We start from the raw sequence: 18326 nt of genomic DNA on the forward strand, positions 1-18326 counted from the left end.
TGGGGCTGGGGCGGCTTCAAAACCCCCCGCCACTCTAGCCGGTCCTCGCTGCCCTCGCTGCCGCCGCCCTTCGCGCCCCGGGCCGCCCCACTCCCTCCTCCCGCGGCGGATCCACCAGACAGCTAGGCCCCGGCCGGGGGCAGGGGGGACGCCCCCTTAGGGGCACCCCCCCGGCTCGGAGCCACCCGCCGGGAGCGGAGGAAGGAGCAGCCCCGAGGCCCCAGAGTCTGAGACGAGCCGCCCCCGCCGCCGCCGCCGCTGTGGGGAGGGGGGAGGAGGAGCGGGAGGAGGGACGAGCTGGTAGGAGAGGAAAAAAGTTTTGAGACTTTTCCGCTGCCGCTGGGAGCCGCAGGCGCGGGGACCGCTTGGCGCGACGCTGCCCAGCGAGGAGACAGGACTCGGGGATCCCAGATCGCCTCGCTGCCTCGGACGCTTGCTCCCTCCCTGCCCCCCCCCCCCCGGCGTCCCTCAGGCACCCCACTCCGGACCAGCCCTCAGGAAACGCTAACCCGACCACCGCGAAGACTTGACCCAAGACCTTGGGCGCACCCCCTGCACGCTCCCCACCCCCAGCCTCTCCCCCGAGCCCCCACGTCCAAGAACCCTTGTCCTCCGGGATCCGAGCCGAACCTCTGACCTGTCTCCACTCCCCTGTTCAAGACCACCCACCTCTGGTACGAGATCGCTCCACCTTGGGTTTTTCCGTAGGACAACCAGCAGCCGCTCACCGGGACTCCCTCCTCCCTGGACCTCACCTTCCCCCCAACCCCCTTCACCCTCTGACTCTCCTACCTTTCGTCGGAAGACCCCCACCCCCAGCCCCAGCGGGAGCGGCGCCTCCCTTTCCCCACGGCAGCCCGGCCCGCGCTCTCCGCAGTGCCGGGGGGCGCTGCCTCCCCCATGCCGCCCTCCGGGCTGCGGCTGCTGCCGCTGCTGCTGCCGCTGCTCTGGCTACTAGTGCTGACGCCTGGCCGGCCGGCCGCCGGACTGTCCACCTGCAAGACCATCGACATGGAGATGGTGAAGCGGAAGCGCATTGAGGCCATCCGCGGCCAGATCCTGTCCAAGCTGCGTCTCACCAAGGCCCCGAGCCCGGGGGAGGTGCCGCCCGGCCCGCTGCCGGAGGCCGTGATGGCCCTTTACAACAGCACCCGCGACCGGGTGGCCGGGGAGAGCGCGGAGCCCGAGCCCGAGCCCGAGGCGGACTACTACGCCAAGGAGTTGACCCGCGTGCTGACGGTGGACAACAACCACGGTGAGCGCGGAGGGGGGGCGCCGGCACGCTGGGGTCGGGGAGGAAGCTGGCTGGAGGAAGAGGACTTGGGGGGCCCTGGGAACGCTGGAGGCCCCCCGCCCCCCGAGAATAAATAGGGTTGAGCTTCCTACCCACCAGGTGCCTGGTCTTGAGAGGAGGAGACAGTGAGCGGATGGACCTCTTCTGGAGGCGACAGGGACATCAGGGGTCGCAGGGGCGTCCCCTCGTGGGAGAGAACATGGGGGGGGGGGGTAGAAAAAGACTTCGCCTCCGGGGTGCCCTGGGGTCGGGGGTCTTGCGGTGGGGGCTGCAGGGAGGGAGCCGCTTTGGGGCTGGGGGAGGCAGCGGGGAGAGCTGACGCGGAGCTCGGGGGTCGTGAGGTGGGAAAAGCCAAGGACAGAGAGGCTAGGCGAAGATTAGCTCCCCAGTGCCCGCAGGATGAAGCCCAGCCTCAGCATTAAGGCCCTTTGGAGGTTCTGAGGAACGGAGTGGGCCCGCTTGCGGAGGGTGCAAGGAGCGGGGTGGGGGGGTGCAGAGAGCCGGGCGGTGAGGGGTGAGAATCCGGGGAAGGAAGGGGCGCGAGGGCGGGGCTGCCAGGGATGCGCGGTGAGGTGCCCAGCGGGTTCCGCAGATGGACGTGCGAGGAGGAGGCCAGCGAGGAAGCGAGCCCCCAGGAAACCTAGAAGACGGGGTCGCGGGAAGGAGTGTTACAGAGGTGGGGAGACAGGCGTGGGAAAGGCGGACGGGGTGGTGGTGAAGGAGAGATAAACGGGGCCCTTGGGCGCAGCGAGCCCCCCGAGCTGCGGGCTGGAAGGGAGCGGGCTGAGCGAGGAGTGGAGCGCAGGGGGAGAGGTGGGTAGGTGCGATCTACAAGGTCGGGGTGAGGAGGTCCCACGTGGGTGCCACGCGCGGGGGGAGGAGCTGCGCGTCCGGAGCTGGGAGGACCCCACAGAGTTAAAGGCTGAGAGTCTAGACCCCACAGTGTCAGTTCCTCCCCGCGAGGCTGGGGAAACCCCAGCGTCCGGCCGCCTCGCCCGCCCGCCCTCTTCCCTTTCCTTCCCGTGCCCCGGGGGGTGGGGATCGCGCGCGGAGCCTGGGGCGAGATGAGGCAGGTCCGGTCCCCGCCCTCGCGGCGGCGGCGGCGCCTCCCGCCCTCTTCACCCCAGTTCCGGGCGGGACTACCGTGGGCCCGCCCCATCGGCGCCCACGCGGGGACCCAGGGGTCCCAAGTGGCCCTGCGACTTGGGGCGGTCCCCCTCCTTTCACCTTCTCTCGTGGGCGCTGGACTTGTGGGTCCCCAGCCCATTCTTTTGCCCAATTGTGGCTCCAGCCAAATGACGCCCATCCCCCTCACGGATCCGCCTCACCTTTTCCGTAATCGCTTCACCTTTTTTTGTAGAAATTTAACAATGATACCTTCAATCCTCTCCCTCTGGCTCCCAAACCCTGTGTCCCTCTCCGAGTGTGTGTGTGTGTGTGTGTGTGTGTGTGTGTGTGTGTGTGTGTGTGTGTGTCTTTCCATCTCGCCCTCATCTTCATTAGTCTCCATCTCCTGCCTTTACTTCTCCACACCTCCCCCTACCGCTCCCGGTCTGGTCCCTGGTCTCTGTGGTCTCTCCCTCCCTCCCTCTGTGGATCCCTGCCCCTTCTCTCTCGCCCTCCCTCCCTATCTGTCTCCCTTCCTCTGGGGGTTGCTGAGTAACCCCTCGGCCAAGATAGTGCTTATTTGCAGGAGGCAGGACTGGCCTGGCTCGAGTGGGGACGAGTAGAGGATGGGGGCCCACAGAAGGGATTTCCTCTGACATTTCTCAGAGCCTGTCTCTGTTTTCACCTCCCCACTGCAGAGGCCTAAAGCAGATGCCCCCGTTCATCCCGGAGTTCCCTCCACCTCAACCCCACCCTTGTCCTAGCCTAGAAAACACTTGCTAATTTTCTCCCCACTCCCAGGCCATTCCTACCTAGAATGAACTTTGCCTTTTCTAACCAGCTGAGGGAGGAAGCAATTGATAATAACAACAATAATAAGATCACATTAGCTTAGGGGTTGTCTCTGGAAGCTGTCTGCTTGAGTTTGAATCCCCACTCTGCAGCTTCCTAGCTATGTGACTTTGGGGCAAATTACTTGATCTCTTTGTGCCTCTGTTTTACTACCTAGAGAATGGGTATAATAATAGTATCTTCCTCATGGGATTGTTGTGACGTTTAAATGCAAAATGCTTTGAATAGCAGCTGGCAAATAGTGAGCTCTTTAACACACACATTAGGGTGACTACTGTGTGCAGACTCTGTGCCATGTGCTTCATCTGCCTCATCTCACTTCACTCTCATCCTGCAAGCCATCCTTGTGTCACAGGTGAGAATCTGGCACAGGAACTGACTTGCTCAGAGTTACACCAGCACTTCAGTTAGGAGACCCTGGGGTGGAAGGCAGGGAGCTTGATGTGGTTGCCATTTTCCAAAGAATAGCAGGAAACTGAGGCTCCAAGAAGGGATGGGACTTGCCAAGGTCACAGAGCTCAAGGCAGCAGAGGCATGGTCTGCTCCAAATGCCCTTGCCCCTACACTGCCATGGAACTTGCACTTGAGGCTCCAAGTACTGGGAAGATCTGAGCAAACAAAGCAGACACCTTTGGTGCCAGGCTGTATTGAGTGGGCACTTGACTGATGACGGAAGAGAAGGGTTTTAGAGAGGAGGAAACGAACCCAGAGAGAGCAAGCCACTCATCCAAGGTCAGGGTCGGACTCCAACCCAGGCTGTCAGCTCTGGAGCCCATGCTCTTCACACTTGGGGTGCATCAGCTCCCTGCCACTGCCACACCCCTGACATCCCCTTCTCCACTCCTTCTGCCTAGAAATCTATAAGAAATTCAAGCACAACTCACACAGCATATATATGTTCTTCAACACGTCGGATCTCCGGGAAGCAGTGCCTGAACCCCACTTGCTCTTCCGGGCCGAGCTGCGCCTGCAGAGGCACAAGTTGAAAGTGGGGCAACACGTGGAGCTGTACCAGGTGGGGGCATGGGCCAGGTGGGCCACTGGGCCATGGGTGACGGCAAGGGCCAGACAGACAGACCCTGAAAGACAGAAGAGCACAGGCCATGGAATCATAGGGCTCTTTAAAATGTCAGACTCCTAGTACCCTAGAATGTTAACCACTTAGAAGGTTGGAATCTTAGCAATTGGATTCTAGAACGCAGGTATCTTGAAAGTTGGAATCTGTAGAACAGTTCAGGGTTCTGGACCTTCTCTGTACCATAGGGAAGCCACTAGTTACATATGGCCATTTAAGTTTTTAACAATTAAAAGCAAAAATTCAGCCCTGACTGGTTTGGCTCAGTGGATAGAGCGTCAGCCTGTGGACTGAAGGGTCCCAGGTTCGATTCCAGTCGAGGGCATGAACCTTGGTTGTGGGCACATCCCCAGTAGGAGGTGTGCAGGAGGCAGCTGATCGATGTTTCTCTCTCATCGATGTTTCTAACTCTCTATCCCTCTCCCTTCCTCTCTGTAAAAAATCAATAAAATATATTTTTTTTAAAATTCAATTCCTCAGTCCCACTGGCCATATTTCAAGCAGCCATAATCACATGTGGTTAGCAGCTATTTGGGACACCACAGATAAAGAATATTTCTGTTGTGACGAAGGGGTCTCTTGGATAGCTCTGTTCTAGAAAATTTGGAATCTTCAGGAAGACTGGGGCCTCTGGAAGAGATGGGGTCTCTAGAAGGTCAAGTGGCCTAGAATCCATGTCATATGGAACTTTAGACGTGATGGTAGATAGTAGAGGGAACTTTGTCTCATGTTAACTTCTTGGCATCTAGAGACCCCAACTTTATGCTGCCACTTCTGGAGCGTTCTGTCCAGAACCAGGGATCATTCCACAGGAGAGCAGTGTCTGCAGAGGCTAGGTTTATGGCGTGTCAAACTCCTGGACTTGTGGAACATTAGTCTCTTAGATCAACGGTTCTCAACCTGTGGGTCGCGACCCCTTTGGCGGTCGAATGACCCTTTCACAGGGGTCGCCTAAGACCATCCTGCATATCAGATGTTTACATTACGATTCATAACAGTAGCAACATGACAGTTATGAAGTAGCAACGAAAATAATTTTATGGTTGGGTCACAACATGAGGAACTGTATTTAAAGGGCCAGTAGGTTGAGAACCACTGTCTTAGAACTTCTTGGGCTCATTGACTGTCATTCTTGGGATGCTGTCAAACCCTGGAGTTATAGAATGACTTCTAACATAAGCCCCTAGAAAGTGATAGACTCAGAATGCAGGGTGTCAAATGTGCAGAAATGTGTGCTGAGCGAAGCCCAGGATGTCTGCAGGGAAATCTGAGCAGTGGGCTGTCCAAGCTCAAAGGGGCCTGACATTTCACCAGCAAGGAAACTGATGCCGAGAGAGAGAAAAGAATTTCCTTGGCTCCAAAGAGGAGCAGGGCCCGAGGCTGAGCAGCTCAGGTGCCGACCCCCAGCCTGGAGCTCGCTGTGGCACAGGTGGTTCCCGTGGGCCCCCAGGGCATGGATGTCTGGGAGGGAACTGTCCATGGGACTGTCTGAAGGCCCATTTAGAGGAGCAGATGGGGTGGGGGTGCAGGCAGTGGACATGGAGGCGCATGGCAGCATCTACCCACCATCTCTCTCTTTCTATTCGTCATCCCCCAGAAATACAGCAACAATTCCTGGCGCTACCTCAGCAACCAGGTGCTGGATTCCGGCGACACACCTGAGTGGCTGTCCTTTGAGGTCACTGCAGTTGTGCGGCAGTGGCTGAACTACAGAGGTGAGGACCACTTGTTTGCCCCACCCTGTTTTGCAATGGGGTCAACCCCATTGTCCTGCAACTGCCTAGCACCCCGCCCCCCTGGCCCTATGTTGGTGCCAAAGAGCCGGGACCTGGCCCTCCTCCCAGACACTCAAACCTGAGTGATTAATGGCTTGACCCATTTCCTGAGCACCGGACCTGTGCTGGGTGATTCTGGGGACACAGTAGTGATAAAAACAACTCCATCTTTGTCCTCACAGAGCTCATGATCCATTGTTGGGGTAGGGGAAGAGGATGAAAGACCTATAAATCAAGTAGTAATGACCCAGAGTGGGCAGGCTTGGAATGGGGAGCCCAGAGGAGGTGGCTGCACAGTCTGGGATCAAGGAGGCCTTCCTGGACAGCACAGCCAATGTCTGGGGGATGAGTGGAACCAGCCCAGGAAAGAAGGAGGGCAAGACTGTTGGAGGCAGAGGGACAGGATATGCAAAGGCCTTTATTCAGGGGAGGGCCTGGCACATCCAATCTGTCTGGAAGAAGATGGCCTCTGTCCTGTCCCAGCTGAGCCCACAGTGCCCACATCTCCCTTCCTAATATCCCTCTTACTCATGCTTCCATTCAGTAAATGCTAGTAGGTGCCTGCTCTGTGCCTGGCCCTGGGTGGTGGTGCAAGGGAGACAGTGGTAACCAAGCAGACTTCTAGGTGCTGTCCTCACCATTACTTCCAGGCACCTAGGAAGTCTTGCCAAAGCCCTAGCAGGCAGTGATGACTAGAATGATCAGGGCCAGAAGAGGGGAGCCCAGAGCAGATAAGCAAACCCATCTGGAGGAGGTGGTCCAGGAGGGCTTCCCGAGGTTAAGGGTGAATGTGTTGAGACTCATGGCATAAATGGTGGTTTGGCCAGATGAAAAGATGGGGGTTAGGGAGCATGTGGGCATTGGGAGGAGTGTCTGGGGCCACTGGACAAAGGCCTATCTTGGTCATTATTTGAGCCCAGAGCACCCAGTACAGGGTCCAGCACATAGTAGGAGCTTAGAAAATCCACTCATTCATTCAAGAAGCCTTTCTCCCAGCCCTGCCTTTTCCCACTTGGGGCAAGTCACCTCCTGTGTGCCTGGGCATCCTCTCCTGGAACATGGGTGGCTGTGGTGAGGGTCTAAGGAGATAATGCCCACAGAGTGTTCAGAACATGCCTGGCACTCCGTGTGCCCTCCTGCACTCAGTAGAAGTTTATCATTGTGGGCCAGGCCCTGCAGGGAACAAGAAAGCAAGGATCCCTGCCCCCATGCATCCTGCTCTCCACTGAGAACAATGAGGGAAATAAATAGCCAAATACAAAGGACCCAGAGGGTCAGGGCTATGGAGAAAGTAAAGTGGTGTCATCGTGGGAGTGGGGCCTGCATCCCGCAGGGCCTCTTGGAGGAGGTGACATTTGAACTGAGACCTGAAGGTGGAGGGAGAGGCAGCAAGGCAGAGCGCTGCAGCAACAGGGTCAAGAGGCTGCAGTGAGAGGGCAGCTGGGTTTGAGCCTTCCTGCCTTCTCCCCCGGGGACTGGGTGAGCCACACCCTCACACTGGCTCCTCTCTCCTCACTCTCACAGGCGAAATCCAGGGCTTTCGCCTCAGTGCCCATTGCTCCTGTGACAGCAAAGATAACATACTCCATGTGGAAATCAACGGTGAGGCCCACCCTTCTGTCCCGGTGCCGTGTGCAGTGTGTGTGTGTGTGTGTGTGTGTGTGTGTGTGTGTCCCCTCCTCTCCCTGCCCATCCCCCACTCACCACCTAAGAGTGTGTGTTTGTCTCCCCACCCCTTACCCCCTGACTCCCAAACTAAAACAGGAATCAGTATTGGCCGCCGGGGTGACCTGGCCACCATTCATGGCATGAACCGGCCCTTCCTGCTTCTCATGGCCACCCCGCTGGAGAGAGCCCAGCACCTGCACAGCCCCCGACACCGCCGAGCCCTGGACACCAACTACTGCTTCAGGTGAAAACTGAGGCCTTCCAGCCTGGGAGGCCTGACCAGGTGCTGCAGGGTGGGCACCTGGCTGGTACTATACTTGGGCTAGTATCTCCTTCAGCCTGGAAAACTCAGGGGATGAGGTTTGAGTCCTAGAATGCAGGGATGTGTGACCTGGGAGTCCTAGAACGTTGAGATCAGGTTGTTTTCTTGCGGGGGTGTGGGAATCAGAGGCTATTAGAATGTTGAACACCAAGAACGTGGGGATTCAGTCTTTGACATTACTGGCAGGTTGAGATCCTAGAGTGTTCGGATTCTAGGATGTTAGGACTCAGTGTTAGTTATTGAAAGCTAACAGTGTTGGACTCAGAGTGTCGGGACCCTAGAATTTGGGAACTCAGAATTGGAAGGCTGCCCTTGTTGGATTCCTGTTTATTGACAGATTGGCGTCTCCAGTGCTGGCAGATTGCAGTCCTCGAATCTGGGGCTCAGAAGGATAAAATCCCGTGTTAAAATGTTAGGATTCACAAATGGGATCTGGAGAAAGCCAGAATATGGGTACACTAGAGGACTGTGGGTTGGTGTGAGCATGCTGCATTCTATGAAGGCTGGGATCTAGGCAGTGGCAGCTTGGCCCTCTTGAGTGATGATGGGCTCAGAACTTTGGAATGTTGGAATGCGGTATTGAAATATTGGAATTCAAGAATGCCAAGATCCTCGAGAGTTGGAATGTGGAACTCCTAGAAAGTTGGAAATGATGTTGGAGTGTGAGTGTCTTGAGGTGCTGGCGTACTGCAGTCCAAGAAAGTTGAAAACTTGGATTTCTAAAATGTTAAAATTCAGAGTTAGAATGTTGTGGTTAGAATTATAATATGATCCTGCCCCTCCCTTGCTTAATAAATTAAAATATAGATATATATTTTTAAATATATAATTTTTTATTGATTTCAGAGGGGAAGGGAGAAAGAGAGAGAGATAGAAACATCCATGATGAGAGAGAATCATTCATCGGCTGCCTCCTGCATGCACCCTACTGGGGATCGAGCCTGCAACCCTGACCTCCTGGTTCATAGGTAGACGCTCAACCACTGAGCTATGCTGGCCTGGCCTCTGCTTAATATTTTGATGGTGCCTCTGGGGCTTTGTTATGTGCTAGTCCCCAGCTGGAAAGTCAGCTCTTCTCCCAAGTTCCTTGCAGATCCTACCCTCAGCCCAGCAACTCTGTGAATGAATGAACATATGAGGTCTTGAGTGCCAAAAGCTAATAACATTACAAAGAAAGGCAGCCAGCCATGTAAGCCTCCATTGAGAGGGACACAATATCACCTAGGAAGTCTTGCCAAAAAAAAAAATTGAACCTGAAGTTGATCAAGATGGTAGATCCAACTTCCAGTTTTCTAGAAATATAGGGATAGTGGAGCATGTTAAACACCACCATAGGCACGCAGTCAGCAACATCTAGATTGTGGGAAACCTGACTTAGTTTCTTCAACACATACAATGCAAGGGTGGGAAATAAAGAATGGTTCTGTAGATATAAAAAACAATCTTAAGAGATACATCAACCAAGAGCAATGCGTAAACCTTATTTGGATCTTAATTTGTGCAGATTAAAAAAAAAAATGTTTATGAGACAGTTGGGGAAATGTGAACTCTAACTAGATATCTGATGATATCAAGGAATTATTAATTTGTCTTATGTGGTATTGTGGTTATGTTTTAAAATAGCCATGAATTTCTTGGAGATACATATAGAAATATTTATGGGTGGAGTGATATGGGGAGAGGAAGTGGTAGGGGCAGAGATACAGTGAAGTTGGCCATGACTTGCTAAATGTTGAAGCTGGGTGATGGAGATATGAGGGTTCAATATAATATTCTCTGCTTTTGTGTATGTTTGAGGTTCAAACACCATCTTCTTGTTCTTAGCTCAATCACCATCTCCACTGGGAAGCTTCCCTGACCCTTCCTTCCCCAGCATCCAGAGTCCATGTGGGGCGCTGGGTTTCTTATACTCATCAGGCCCTGTTGGATCCTAATGGGCTGACTGACTGAGAGAGCTTTGTAAGGGCCTCCACTGTGTGTATAACAGGGCCCGGAATGCAGCAGGCCCTGAAGTGTAAGTGCCTCAGGGCCACTTGGAGAACTTGTTAAATCTGGCTTGCTAGCCCTCACCTCCCACCCCCAGTTTCTGGTTCAGGAGGTCTGGGGTGGGGCCTGAGAATTTGCATTCCCCATAAGTTCCTGGTGATACTGCTGCTTATCCTGGGGACCTCACATGGAGAATGGCTGAGTTGGGTAATAGAATCATAGACTCTTCAAATCTTAGCCCTCACAACCCGTCAGATTTGGAACACAAAGTAAAGATTATTCTGGACAGTGACTCTTCCACTTTTGTGAGTCCAGGACCCCACTGAAAAGCCAGAAGCCAGGCACCTTTCCTCCCAGAAGTATGTGCATACATACACATCTCTGTGCATATGGTTTGGGGGGCTCAGGACCCTCCCTGAGCCCATACAGAGACTTCCTGATACCTCTTAGTCCCTCAGGTTATCAACACTTTATTTGATCCAACATTGCCCCATCTTTGATGGGGAAACTGAGTCCTAACCAGACTGTGGAGGGACCAGCAGAGCCCAGGGGTCTCAGTTCCCTGACTCCCTTCTTAGGGCTCTGTGGCTTATGGAAAGGACTTGCCCCAGGAGATCCTGTGTCATCGCTCCTTTGCCCTCTGCCCAAGCCGACATGGTTGTACTGGGCAGATGAGGCCAAAGCTCTGGGGTGGCATAGAGTCAGCTGTGAACCTGGCCTCAAGCTCCACCCCTTACATACTATATGTGAGCAGGCAACATCCTTCTCTGAGGCTCAGTTTTTCATCCTTCAAATGGGAATAATAATAAGGTCTGCCTTGCGGGGTTTTGAAGTGAATTGATGAATTCTCTATTGATTACTATTTGAATAGGTAAATACAGGCACATGGACCAAACCTAGAAAGGATCTCAGAGACCCTCCAGCTCTAACCCCCAACCTCTCACTGAAGAGGCAGCTACTTTTATTATATTTGTGTCTCCTTCCAAAGAGTATCTGCATGAGACACTTACATATAGCCATATATTAATTTATTTTGTCCAAATTATAGTCTTATATTTGAGGGGAGTGAAGGGACTACATTTTCTTTCCAGATTCTAGAAGTAACACATATCCACTCTTAAGAATTTGGAAAGGATAAAGAATATTGTCCATCATACTAAGGATAAATGCCATAGAAATAGAAATATAAAAGATATTACTCATTATACCACATACAAAATATCACCATCAACATTTCAATAAATTTCCTTCCAGTTGCTTTATGCCAAGCAGAATTTGGCTCATACAGTACTGTAGCTTTGCACAGTGCTTCTTTTCCATGTTGTAAACATGGAATATGAAGATCTGTCTGCCCATGAGTCAGGCTTTTTAGCCAAGCGCTCTGTCCGTCTCAGCCATGGTCCCAGGGGTCTGCGCATTTAGTGCCCGGGTCCTCTCAAACAAACAGAAGCCTGGGCCCAACTTGGGAGGACTGGCCTTTGGATCTGAACATGGCACAGAGACCATAAATCCAGAACGGTAGCACATCTTATACACCACTATTCTCCAATGTGCTTTAAAAAAAATTTTTTTTATTGATTTCGGAGAGGAAGGGAAAGAGAGATAGAAACATTAATGATGAGAGAGAATCATTGATCAGCTGCCTCCTGCATGTCCCCTCCTAGAGATCGAGTCCACAACCCGGGCATGTGCCCTTGACTGGAATTGAACCTGGGATCCTTCAGTCTGCAGGCCAACATTCTATCCACTGAGCAAAACCAGCCAGGGCTCCAATGTGCTTTTTAAAAACCTACCCCGCCGAAGCCGGTTTGGCTCAGTGGATAGAGCGTCGGCCTGCGGACTGAGGGGTCCCAGGTTCGATTCCGGTCAAGGGCATGTACCTGGGTTGCGGGCACATCCCCAGTGGGAGATGTGCAGGAGGCAGCTGATCGATGTTTCTCTCCCATCGATGTTTCTGACTCTCTATCTCTCTCCCTTCCTCTCTGTAAAAAATCAATAAAATATATTTTTAAAAAAAATAAATAAAAAAAAATAAAAACCTAACCCATTGAACAATTAATTTATACATCCAATATTTGCAGAGTACCTACAGTGTGCCAGGCACTGTTGTAGGCACTAGGGATACATTGGGAGAGAAAACAGACAAATAGTCCTGTCCTCAGGGGAAGGCAGATAATGAACAGATCAATCAATATCAAATAAATAAAAGAGCAGGTAGCTAAAAGTTCTAAGAAGGAAAATAAAACAGATGAAAGAGAAAGAAAGAAAGAGATATTGGAGAGTATTTTTCCTATCCTGATTTTTATTATGAAAATTTCAAATGTATATAAAAGCAACCAGGATAGTATAATGAACTCTTATTCAGCTTCCACAGGTTTTAAGATTTTGTCCCACTTCAGACACAGACATTTTCTTTTTTTTTGACACAGACATTTTCATATTTTCTTGCATACCTGCAATGCTGTCGTTACACTGAATGGAACTGTCTTTTGGATTGGTATTTTGGGTAGGATGGTCCAGGAAGGACTCTCTAAAGAGATGACATTAGCCCTGGCTGGGTTGGGTCAGTGGATAGAGCATCGGCCTGCAGACTGAAGGGTCCCAGGTTCGGTTCCATTTAAGGTTGTGGGCTCGATCCCCAGTAGGGGGTGTGCAGGAGGCAGCTGATCAGTGATTCTCTCTCATCATTGATGTTTCTCTCTCTCTCTCCCTCTCCCGTCCTCTCTGAAATTAATTTGAAGAAAAAAAAAAGAGATGACATTAATTTGTTTAACTATTTATTGAGCACCCACTGCATGCCAGGCAGTGTTCTAGGATTGAGGCTCCCTGAGTGAAGGACATGTAAGCAAATAATTAAAGGAAGTAAAGAAATAAGCTGGAGCAGAAATTTGTGTGAACAGTAAGCCAGTCAGAGACAACAGCAAGTGCAAAGGCCCTGAGGTAGGACCATTTGAGGAACAGTGAGGACACGAGTATGACTGGAGTAGAGTGAAAATGGAGAAGGAATTGAGATGAGCCAAATCCAGTAGTGCCTTGTGGTTCACGGTGAGGACTTCTGGCATTTGTCCTTAGTGAAGCAGGGCCATGTTCAGAGCAGAAGAGTGACATGACAGTCTCTCGCATTTGGCCCTAGAGGACAGGGGTTTCAGTCTGTTTTGTTTGTACTGAGTCCCTGTAGATCCCAGGGCAGCACACACTAGTTCAGTAAACATTTGTTGCACATGTAGAATGTACCAGTACACATGGAGCTGCGCTGTTTTATGTTCTAGTGTATGGATGTGCCATGATTTACTTAGCCGTCCCTGTGGATGGCCACTGGCTTCCTACAGGCTTGTTTTGGGCCCTGCACGAGACCCTGTTTATTATGTTGCTCTTAGCACAGTGCTTGACTGGAGGAAGTGCTTTATCAGTGCTGGCCATCATCAGTATTGTAACTGTTGGCTGTTGTTATCACAGTGGGTGCAAGGGAGACCAAGATGGAGATGGTGCATGCACACACACACACACACACACACACACACACACACACACACGAGGAGGGGCATGGCTAGCCCTTGCAGGCCCCTCTGTCGCCCTGACCTGGATTCCTCACCCGTGTCCCGCCCGCAGCTCCACGGAGAAAAACTGCTGCGTGCGGCAGCTCTACATCGACTTCCGCAAGGATCTGGGCTGGAAATGGATCCACGAGCCCAAGGGCTACCACGCCAACTTCTGCCTGGGGCCCTGCCCCTACATTTGGAGCCTGGAAACGCAGTACAGCAAGGTGCGTCTGGCCCGGGCTGGCGATAGCAGGGACCAAGGGAGGGGAGGGAGAGAGGTACACGCAGAGATGAAGGGCGGAAGGGAGAAATAGAGACAGAGAGACTGGAGGAGAGGGTGATAGAGATGGGAGAGAAGCTGGAGACCGGTCTGCACAGTTAGAGACGAGGCATATGGGGAGACCCACGGGACGGAGTAGCTTGGAAGGAGAAAGAGAAACCGAGAGATGAGACAGAATGAAAAAGGCAGGAAGGCACAGGTTGATACACAGAGACAAGAAGATGGGAGAAAGAATGATTGAGATACAAATCAAGAGTGGGAAATGCGGAGCGGCAGAGATCGAGCCCTAACGGGTGAGAAGAGGTGTAGGGAGATGGGAGCAATCTGACCCCCGGCCTGACCCCGCCCATCCGCCCATCCGCCCGCAGGTCCTGGCCCTATACAACCAGCACAACCCCGGCGCGTCGGCGGCGCCCTGCTGCGTGCCGCAGGCGCTGGAGCCCCTGCCTATTGTGTACTACGTGGGCCGCAAGCCCAAGGTGGAGCAGCTGTCCAACATGATCGTGCGCTCCTGCAAGTGCAGCTGAGCCCCCTGCCCTCCCGCCCCGCCCCGCCCCGCCCCGGCAGGCCCGGCCCCGCCTCCCCTTCCCCTGCCCGTCGCGCCGGGCTGTATTTAAGGACACCGGCCCCACCCCCCTTCTCCCGGCCAAGCCCACCTCGGGGCCCATTAAAGGTGGAGAGAGGACTGGGGTCTCGGTGTCGTTGGCTGACAGGGTCTCTACCGATGTTCCTGGACTCCCGCTCCATCTGCCGCCTCCTGTCTCTCTCTTCACTTTTCATTTGCCCCTCCTACCACCTACCAAGCACTTCTTATGTTCCAGGTACTCCTGGTAAGCACTACATTTATTTATTGAGCACTTTGGGCCTTGTTCTAAGTGCTTATGTTAATCAACTCACTCACCATAACAAGCTCTGGGGATTCTTATAACGGGAGGAAACTCAAGCACAGAGAGGTTAAGAGAATCGTTCCTGCCCACCAGGAACCTACTTTCCTGGGAAGAGACAGACATTGTAAATGGCACGAAGGCAGGAAAGCAGGATGGAGTGTGAGATGGGACAGGGAGGATCTCTTGGAGGAGGTAGCTTTTGGGACCTGAAGGCAGCTTAGGTGAGGAAGAGGGAGAGTGTTCTGGGAAGGACAGAAGGCAAGGCCAGGGAGTGAGGATAAACTTGGGGTGAGGGAGGGAGGAACAAGGCCAGTGTGGTTGGAAAGGAGGGCCAAGGGGAAGGGTGTTGGGAGCTGAGTCAGATGGTAACACCCATAGGCCAGAGAGTGATAATCGTCCATGCCAGGTATGAATCTACCAACTCACTGCATTCTCCCCACAGCGCAGCAGAGCAGGGGTTGGCAAACTACAGCCTGCAGGCAAATTCTGACCTGCTGCCTGTTTCTGTAAATAAAGTTTTATTGGAGCACAGCCATGTCTCTGGCTGTTTTAGTGCTACAAGGGCGAAGTCGAGAAGAAACTGTATGCAAAGTCAAAAGTCTTTGCTATTGGGCTCTTTATAGAAAAATATTGCCAACTCCTGCAACAGAGACCACCTTACAGATGGGAATACTGTGGCACAGAGAGGTTACTTGTTAGCTCACAAGCAGCAGAGCTGGCACTCAAACCAGGCAGCGGCAGTTAAGGCTCTCTGCACTGGTGCTGCTTGCCAGGGCACATCAGCCCTGGGGGAGGTGGGAAGCTGTGAGAATCTGTACCTGGGGGATGATGGAGCCATGACAAGATTCTGGATAGAGATGGGATATGATTTGACTTCGGTGCTTAGAGATCCCTTTGGCTGGTGGCTGAGAGTAGACTGAATGGAGCCGTGGGCGACTGCAGGAACAGCAGGGGTTCAGGTGAGAGATGCTGGTACTCTGCACCGGGTGGGTTCCCTCTGGGCCTTGTTTCTTCCCCTCTGCTGTGGTCTTGCTTGTGAATTCTCCCTTGCTTCCTCTTTCTCTGGCATCTTGGTTTCCTTTCCTCCTCCCAGGTTTCAATTCCCTCATCTGGCCCCCACCCTCCTTCCCAGGTCCCAGGCTCTGAACTACTGCTTTGCCCGGAGGTGCCCGGGGGAAGGGGGAGGTTTGGGCAGCACTAGGTCTGAATGAGTGGGCCTTGGGATCCTACCAGCCCAGCCTGGGGTAGCAATGTGGTTATTCCACCTGCCACAGGTCTGGGAGCAATGAGGGCTGGGTAGTGTGGGGGCAGGAGGAGTTCACTATTCAAGGAAATGCAGCCATTGTCACTGGCCTCCTATGAAAGGACACAGTGACATGGAAGTCACTGTGGCCCCCGAGGATGTGGCACATGTGTGCACACATTCATTCACACATACAGGGGTTGAAGCATGGACAGTGTCCCACAATGAACACACCAGAACTCCTGCAGGACACCTGGCAGCAGGCATAGCCCACATGTGACACCCCATTACACAGCCCAGCCTGGAGCCTCACTGGGGCCCAGCACAAGCAGAGATGTCAATAGGGACACAGCAAAACACATCCTATAGGGTCACAGTCACAACCATCACACACCAGACACAGATTCAGAGACTGTGCCACACACCTCACAGAATAAGGAGATGAAACAGGCCACCAGCAGTTTACACAAACATCCTCTATGGATGGGGTCATAGTCACAAACAGGCACACGAACTGACTCGTCACAGTCCCACCCAGACACACACCATACACGGAGATCTGACACGTCACGGTCTCACAGACTGCCAGGTGGTCATGCCCACTCAGTTTGACATTTCACGGCCCCACACACTCAGGCCTGGGGAGTCCCACATGGCCCTGCAGAAGGCAGCTGACCCGTCTTAGCCAGACACACTGTCACAGCCCGGTCTGGCCCCAGACAGAGCAGTCCCACAAACCCAGACGCTTCCCCAGGGTCGTGGCCCTCACAAGCCCAGCTCGCGCCTGGGCCTCAGGACAAGTCCTGGCTGCACCCTGGGGATTCACTCACGCTCCCAGTGCTGAGCCCTGGCCACGCCCGCTTGGCACACCCCGCCCACCTGCCTGCTGCCAGAAAGACTCTCGGGCTCAGCACCTTCTCACCACGTGAGCTCTGCTCCTGCCCCCACCCTCCTCGCTGGGGTGGCCAGGCCCTGTAGGGATAAGGCAGCTCAGGCCCCCAGCTAACCGCATGGGCAGGACCCGGGGTTCAGGGTGTCCTCCCCTCCCCCAAAGCCCAGGCTCAGGGAGGGAAGTTGAAGGCGGGTAGCCTGGGTTCCGGCTGAAGCCCCAGCTTCCTATCCAGCCCCCAGAGGGCAGGAAGCTGGGCTAGGGGAGGCCAGCTCAGGCCTTCCTGCCCCCTCCCCCAGACAGGCCTGGGACTGGGGTCAGTGGGTAACAGAAAGAGAGAGAGAGACAATCAGCCCATTGCTTCCTAAATTGCTGGACATTCCAAGCATTGGTCTCTTGTGTTTCTAATGTGAATTTGAATGTGTTCAGGACCTTTGTGTGTGTGTGTCCCCAAGTTTTGTGGTGAGTTTTATGTGTCTAGCATAGGGGTCTTAACATACCAGTTGGGTGCCCACAGGCTGTGTGGGCATTTTCAGTGTGTGTGTTCCCAGCACGCGTTAAGCTCCGTGTGCTGGTGACTGCCGTGTTCCTGGTGTGTGTGGTTGCTGTACAACTCGGTGTGCTCTCTGGGCTGTGTCCTGACACGTGTGATTTGGGAGGTCTGTGTTACAATAGGTCATATGCCTGGGGCGTGTTATGTGTCTGAATTTTTTTCTTAGCATCTTTGCTGTTTTCCTCCAGGTGAGTTTATGTATCTTCAGTGTAATTTTGACCTGAAATGTGGATATTTTGTGTGTGTTTATGGGCCTGGGAGAACGATGTGTTTCCAGAGGTGGTGTGTATTTTGTTTCTTACACATGAGCAGTGTTTTCAGTGTGTGTGTGTGACAGTTCCGTGTCTGGGCAAGATGTTTCTGGGTTATACTTTGTGACCAGTGTGTGCGCCGCTGGTGTGCTGAGCATGTTTGTGTGTCCACGGGTGTGTCTCCAGCATGCTTGCTGCTGTTCTCCGGGGTGTGTGTGTATGTCCGCCCGTCGTGGGGACTGGTGTTTTCAGCCTCTGTGGGTGTCTGAGCAGGTGGTGTCTGTGTTGTCCCACATGTGGGTTGGTGGCCTCAGTGTGTGAGCAGTTATGTAGGTTTCTATTTTGCATCGCCTTTCAGGGCATTTTGAGCTCGCAGTGGGGTGTGTATGTGTGTTCATGTTCACGAGCATTTTGTGCTGCTGTTTCCAGGGGAGGGGGGATTGTGCGTCCTCAGCGAAGTTGCTGGCATCCTGGGCAGCAAGCCCAGTGGCCTCCGGGCTGAGTGGAGGCTGCCTCTGCGGTATGTCCCCTCGCCGGCTGGTGCCACGCTGGCTCGGGGCTGGCTGTGGCGGGCAGGGCAGGGCAGGGGCTGCGGTGGGCACTGG

The 18326-nt window shown here is 53.5% G+C and overlaps 2 protein-coding genes and 1 long non-coding RNA gene across 4 annotated transcripts in view; 1 reads left to right on the top strand and 2 right to left on the bottom strand.

Moving 5' to 3' along the window:
- Positions 1–15316, top strand: TGFB1 (transforming growth factor beta 1). Its single transcript, XM_059666440.1, has 7 exons — positions 1–1255; positions 4108–4268; positions 5926–6043; positions 7628–7705; positions 7868–8015; positions 13689–13842; positions 14267–15316. Exons 1-7 carry the CDS (start codon positions 901–903, stop codon positions 14423–14425), a joined length of 1173 nt encoding a protein of 390 aa, XP_059522423.1. The 5' UTR covers positions 1–900; the 3' UTR covers positions 14426–15316.
- The window catches only part of CCDC97 (coiled-coil domain containing 97), a 22370-nt gene continuing 12446 nt past the window's right edge, over positions 8403–18326 (bottom strand). The window contains exon 6 of one of the 2 annotated variants that reach the window (XM_059666441.1): positions 8403–8812. In XM_059666441.1, the coding sequence (XP_059522424.1) occupies positions 8644–8812 (169 nt within the window). In that variant the 3' untranslated portion in view covers positions 8403–8643. Of the gene's footprint in view, positions 8813–8945; positions 9210–18326 lie in introns of those variants that run through there. The other variant, XM_059666442.1, reaches the window with a different exon arrangement.
- LOC132216841 (uncharacterized) lies at positions 11091–13690 on the bottom strand. Its single transcript, XR_009448807.1, has 2 exons — positions 12119–13690; positions 11091–11868 (listed from the first exon to the last, which is right to left on the bottom strand). It is a non-coding gene; the product is annotated as an uncharacterized LOC132216841 (long non-coding RNA).

This window comes from Myotis daubentonii, chromosome 15, assembly GCF_963259705.1.
Source record: "Myotis daubentonii chromosome 15, mMyoDau2.1, whole genome shotgun sequence".
In the NCBI taxonomy this organism is placed as follows: Eukaryota; Metazoa; Chordata; class Mammalia; order Chiroptera; family Vespertilionidae; genus Myotis; species Myotis daubentonii.

Excerpts from the sequence above, each read along its gene's own strand:
- TGFB1 (XM_059666440.1), top strand. The coding sequence starts at position 901 with ATGCCGCCCTCCGGGCTGCGGCTGCTGCCGCTGCTGCTGCCGCTGCTC. Across the intron at positions 7,706-7,867 it reads ACTCCATGTGGAAATCAACG|GAATCAGTATTGGCCGCCGG; the intron begins GTGAGGCCCACC and ends AAACTAAAACAG. Across the intron at positions 8,016-13,688 it reads GACACCAACTACTGCTTCAG|CTCCACGGAGAAAAACTGCT; the intron begins GTGAAAACTGAG and ends TCCCGCCCGCAG.